The sequence below is a fragment of the Pelophylax lessonae genome, assembly GCF_965119305.1.
Source record: "Pelophylax lessonae genome assembly, chromosome: 6".
NCBI lineage: Eukaryota > Metazoa > Chordata > Amphibia > Anura > Ranidae > Pelophylax > Pelophylax lessonae.
The window spans coordinates 61,805,843-61,811,842 of NC_138773.1; the positions used below are offsets into that span (position 1 = coordinate 61,805,843).

At 45.7% G+C, this 6,000-nt stretch overlaps 1 protein-coding gene across 4 annotated transcripts in view; it reads right to left on the reverse strand.

Moving 5' to 3' along the window:
• Positions 1-6,000, reverse strand: part of GRID2IP (Grid2 interacting protein) — a 261,941-nt gene that overhangs the window by 88,494 nt on the left and 167,447 nt on the right. For all 4 annotated transcript variants that reach the window (XM_082261269.1, XM_082261267.1, XM_082261268.1 and 1 more), the window contains one exon: positions 4,556-4,736. In XM_082261269.1, coding sequence (XP_082117395.1) covers positions 4,556-4,736 — 181 coding nt within the window. The remainder of the gene's footprint in view (positions 1-4,555; positions 4,737-6,000) is intronic.

Below are 6,000 nucleotides of genomic sequence, written 5' to 3' on the forward strand. Positions count from 1 at the left end.
AGGGGGCATTGCTGTGGCGCTCTGCATTGAAAGGGGGCATTGCTGTGGCATCTCTACATTAAAGGGGGCATTGCTGTGGCGCTCTGCATTGAAAGGGGGCATTGCTGTGGCGCTCTGCATTAAAGGGGGCATTGCTGTGGCGCTCTGCATTGAAAGGGGGCATTGCTGTGGCGCTCTGCATTGAAAGGGGTCAATGCTGTAACGCTCTGCATTAAAGGGGGCAATGCTGTAACGTTCTGCATTAAAGGGGGCAATGCTGTGGCATCTCTACATTGAAAGGGGGCAATGATGTAACACTCTGCATTAAAGGGGGCAATGCTGTGGCATCTCTACATTGAAAGGGGGCAATGCTGTAACGCTCTGCATTAAAGGGGGCAATGCTGTAACGCTCTGCATTAAAGGGGGCAATGCTGTGGCATCTCTACATTGAAAGGGGGCAATGCTGTAATGCTCTGCATTAAAGGGGGCAATGCTGTGGCATCTCTACATTGAAAGGGGGCAATTCTGTAACGCTCTGCATTAAAGGGGGCAATGCTGTAACGCTCTGCATTAAAGGGGGCAATGCTGTGGCATCTCTACATTGAAAGGGGGCAATGCTGTAGCACTCTGCATTAAAGGGGGCAATGCTGTTTCATCTATACATTGAAAGGGGGCATTGCTGTTTCATCTCTACATTGAAAGGGGGCATTGCTGTGGCGCTCTGCATTGAAAGGGGGCATTGCTGTGGCGCTCTGCATTAAAGGGGGCATTGCTGTGGCGCTCTGCATAAAGGGGGCATTGCTGTGGCGCTCTGCATTGAAAGGGGGCATTGCTGTGGCGCTCTGCATTGAAAAGGGACATTGCTGTGGCATCTCTACATTAAAGGGGGCATTGCTGTGGCACTCTGCATTTATTGGGGGCAACAATGCTGTGGCACTCTGCATTTATTGTTATGTTGTCATGTTATTTTTTTTTGGGGGGGGGGGGGGGCGCCGGGAGGGAGTCTTGCCCGGGGAGCAATTTAATGTAGAACCGCCACTGCTCCTGGTACTCACGACACTGTTTTTCCCAAGGTGATTCTGCCAGCAGCTCCACTGTCAGCTCTCTGGATCCTCTGCAGCTCAGCTCCACACCTGGTTCATTAGACCAACTGCCTGAAACACCTTCTTCACACCTGCAGGAGGAGAGACAGCCGTCCATCTCCTCCTGGGCCTTTGCTCCCGCCAAAAGATGCCCTGTCACATGCTCCCTCCAGGTTTATAGCCAATCTCAGGATGCATTGCAACAATGCCCACCCACTGAGACAGCCACAAACCCTGGTGTGCTACTGGTTAGGATTCCTCCACTGTCCAACAAGCTCCCTTATTGGACACAGTAGGGAAACTCCCTCAGACCCAGCAAGTCACCCCTGGAAACACGTGATAGGCAAAATTAACAGATCTGGCTCTCCTGATAAGCAGATCAGAGCCACCAAATGCATTTTCCTAGCACCTACCTAGGAGGGTGCTACATAAGTAATGTAACACTTCTCTGTATTTATTACCTCTAACAAAGACCACAGTACTCCCCCTGACAATATCTTCTTCTTATAGGCCCCTTTCACATGGGGTGGATCCGTTTGGATGGACTGGCGTATGAGCAAGTGGATGACAGGTCTGTGTCCGCTCTCTGTGCAGAGACAGGCATGTCAGAGTTACGCTCTCCTCTATGAGGAGATCGGATGAAAACAGACAGCCCATCCGTTTTCATTCGATCCCATCCGATCCGACCCGCTGGAGGGATGGCAAACCTATTTGCCATACGTCTGTTTTCAGCGGATCTTGTCGGATCAGATGCCAGGCAGGTGTCAGTGGACATATGTCCGCTGACAACCGCCTCCATAGAGGTCAATAAGTGGCCCGATCGGGTCCTCCTGAAAAACGGAGAGGTGGACCCGATCGGCAAGATCATGTGAAAGGGGCCTAATCCCCATCTTTGTTCAGGCATCATCCAGGATGACTGTACAAGGAATCAAAGGGTCCTCCTTGACAGAGCTCTGGAGTGCTCAAACGAATGCGCCTGCGCCCGGACCAGCCGGCACAGCCAGCACTGCACATAGACGTCAGGGACTCCTGAGCATCTACATCTTGGATTGAGATGTAGGCTCAGAGATGGCACAGTCATGTGCCTGTGCAGTTCTTGGCTGTGTTCATCAATGTCTGACACACATCAGCCCCTGCTGCAGCTTCTCATACTGCTACGTGCTACAAATGTGCAGTCTGATCACCGGGGAAGAGAATGACAAAATGCTTCCTCCTGCCTGCAGCAGGCTAATTACTTTGTCTCAGCTTAGGCAATGTCAACTAACAGCTTTTACATGATAAGAATAAACAATACCTGTGTGTACCTAAAAGAAGCATATAGATGCAATGGGGGTTCATTTACTAAAACTGGAGAGCGCAAAATCTGGTGCAGCTCTGCATGGTAGCCAATAAGCTTCCAGTTTTTTTTGGTCAAAGCTTAAAGCAGAGTTCCGGCCACAGAAACACTTTTTTTTATCAATACCTCCCAAACTGTCACCCCCCCCCCCCTCCTTCATACATCAACTAATCTGTTTTTTTACAGTATAATAATCGATTGGCAATTATAAAATCTTACTTTATAAAATGTGTCCTGAGCGCCGCCATCTTTGTCCGGGTTCCCCTGAAGCCGCTGTGTTAATGGATGCCCTGCTTCCTGGTTCGAGATGGAGGGGGCCGATGAATGCAGCGCGAAATCTCGCGCATGCCCAGTACTATGCGATCGGCATAGTATAGGGATGCCTATCATCGCGTTATTTCCTGTTTGCAAATAACGCCTTGAGAGGAGCGGCCAGCCGCCTACGTCACTGCCCATTGCATCCTGGGAGTGATGAGTAAGAGCTCCCAGGACGCATTGCGGGACAGGAAGTTACGGCGCGGGCCGCGGCCGCAGAGGGAGGAAGTGGAAGGAAAGGTGAGTATATTTTCTACAATAATAAGATAAGTAAAAAAAAAAAAATCGTAACTACCCATTTGTTTTTTAGGTAACAAATAGGAAGCGGATGGCCCCAAAATCGATTAGGTCGATTTTGTGGCCGGAACTCCGCTTTAATTGAACAAACTCAAGTTTGGCCCATTTCACATGGGCTTTCTGATCCGGCCCGCCTGTCAGTTTTTCAGATGGACCTGATTGGATGCTCCATGCACCCCTATGGAGCAGCGGATGTCAGTGGTGACATGTCTGCTGACACCCGCTGCTATCCGATCTGATCAGATAGGATCGAATCGGATGAAAATGGACAGGCGGTCAGTTTTCATCTGATCTCCTCATAGAGGAGAGCGGGGATCTGACAGCTCCGTCTCTGCAAAGTAAGTGGAGACGGACCCGTCATCCGCCTGCTCAGCCCGTGTGAAAGGACCCTTAGAACCAGTGTTAATTTCGTCGACTAAAACCGACTAAAACGTTTTCGTCGACTAACACAATTCAGATGACTAAAATACGACTAAAACTAAAATGGCATTTTAGTCAAAAGACTATAACTAAAACTAAATCGAAATTTGCTGCCAAAAATTAACACTGGTGCATGCTCAAAGCATAAATAATAACATATTAGATTTTTCACTCCAGGACCAGCAGTAGTATATAATGAGTTTGGAAATTGTAGAGAAATGCTTAAATAATGCATTACTAATTACAATTGAACTACACCCATTTGATTATAGATGACTAAAATGAGTTTTAGTCAACTAAATGCCATTTTAGTCCTAAGACTAAGACTAAAACTAAATTGAAATTTGCTGCCAAAATTAACACTGTTCTAAGCAGTGTTCATTTTGGCAGCAAATTTCAATTTAGTTTTAGTCTTAGTCTTAGGACTAAAATGGCATTTAGTTTTAGTCCCATTTTAGCCTTCTGCAAGTGTTTTAGTTTTAGTCATATTTAGTCGACTAAAACTCCAGTACATTTTAGTCGACTAAAACGTCCTACATTTTAGTCGACTATAACTCATTTTAGTCGACTATAACTCATTTTAGTCATCTATAATCGAATGGGTGTAGTTCAAATGTAATGCATTATTTAAGCATTTCTCTACAATTTCCAAACTCATTATATACTACTGCTGGTCCTGGAGTGAAAAATCTAATATGTTATTATTTATGGTATTAAGCTTTGAGCATGCACCAGTGTTAATTTTGGCAGCAAATTTCAATTTAGTTTTAGTTATAGTCTTTTGACTAAAATGCCATTTTAGTTTTAGTCATATTTTAGTCTTAAGACTAAAAATGCCATTTTAGTTTTAGTTGTATTTTAGTCATCTGAATTGTTTTAGTTTTAGTCGTATTTTAGTCGACTATAATTGTGTTAATTTAGTCGACGAAAACGTTTTAGTCGACGAAATTAACACTGCCTTAGAAGCTGATTGGTTTCTGTGCAGAGCTGCACTAGATTTTGCACTCGCCAGTTTTAGTAAATCAGTCCCCACAATGAAAGGATGGAGAAAACATAACGTGCTAGAAGGCAGCAGGAACATAAATGCTGCTTTATATAAAACCAAATGATGGCAGATTGTCAGTACCTGTGCTGGAAGAAGCTCTCTAGCCCTTTGCAGACTGTATATCGTTCGGTGGGAGTCAGTAGGTGTTCCAGCTGTTGGCTAAAACTGCGTCCCTGGATGCGAATGTTGGAGGGAAGGATCTCCGCCACCCACTGGAGTGAAGTGAGAGCAGACGTTGGTATAGTGGTCTCCGAATCCGAGTCTAAAAACAGCAGTAAATGAAATGATTCTAGTGATGAATTTAAAGGAGTTGTAAAATCTATGCATTAAGCTAAAAACCCTTTTCTGCTTCACCTGCCCCCCAGACCCCCCCCCCCCCCCCCCGAGGGTTCCATCGGCAAGCATGAGCCCAGCAGCCCCAGCCGCTGTCCCTGTTCCTCATTGAATAGATTGATAGCAGTCGCTGCTGTCAATCAAATTCAGTGACACAGGAACGGGGGGCGGGGCCAAATCCTGCTGCCTGTGTCAATAGACGCAGCCAGGGCCGCTGATAGGGGGGACCACCAGTCCTCCTGTACAGGGCCTAGACACACAGGGGGCCTCAACAGCACAGGGAATCGGTGCGGTCAGGCAGAGGGACAATTACAGAAAGAAGCCTTGTGCGGCTCTCTGCAGCAGCTGAAAGCCAATTTCTCCCCCTCCTGCCAGCTTTCAGCTGCTGTAGGGAGAGACACAGACACAATGCATCGTTCCCGTAATTGCTTCTCCGACACCGATCCCCCTCCCTGTTCTGACTGCTTCTGATCCCCCCTCTCCGTGTGCCCCAGAGTGTTGCAGGCTTTCCTGTCCTGTAAGAAAAATAACAAATTAAAAAAAATAACAATAATTAAAAATTGTAATAAATAATTTGAAAAAATTGGAAAATAACATAATTGTAAACATTTTTAACATTTAAAAAAAAAATTATAATTTTTGTTTTTTTTTTATTTAAAAAACAATTTAAGAGGGCTAATTCACACAGGTTCTCTGTTATGTTTGTGTCCATTGATAATATTAGTGTATTTTTAGTGAAAATATTGTCTTGATATATTCGGGGGGCCCAGCCAGGTAGGTTGTACTGGGCCCCATGATTTCTAACAGCAGCCCCGGAAGCAGCAGGACACGGGAGCGCGCCCGCACGGGTGCCCCCATGGAAAGCAGCTCTCCGTGGAGGCACCGAAGAAGAGGAGGAGCCAGGAGCGACACTGGGGCACCCCAAAAATGGAGGATCTGGGCTGTTCTGTGCAAAACCCTTGCAAAAAGGAGGTAAGTATATCATGTTTGGTATTAAAAAAAAAAAAAACCTAACCATTACAATCACTTTAAATTTCTAGCTTCTGAATTCTCAAAACGTTATCTAATGACGCAAGGAGCAACCAAACAGATATGACATCTTGTCATTTACTGTGCATAGGTTAAAGTAGAACTATAGGCAAAACTTTTTTTTTTTTTTTCATTTTGGATAGAGTAAAGGGAGGGTTATAACC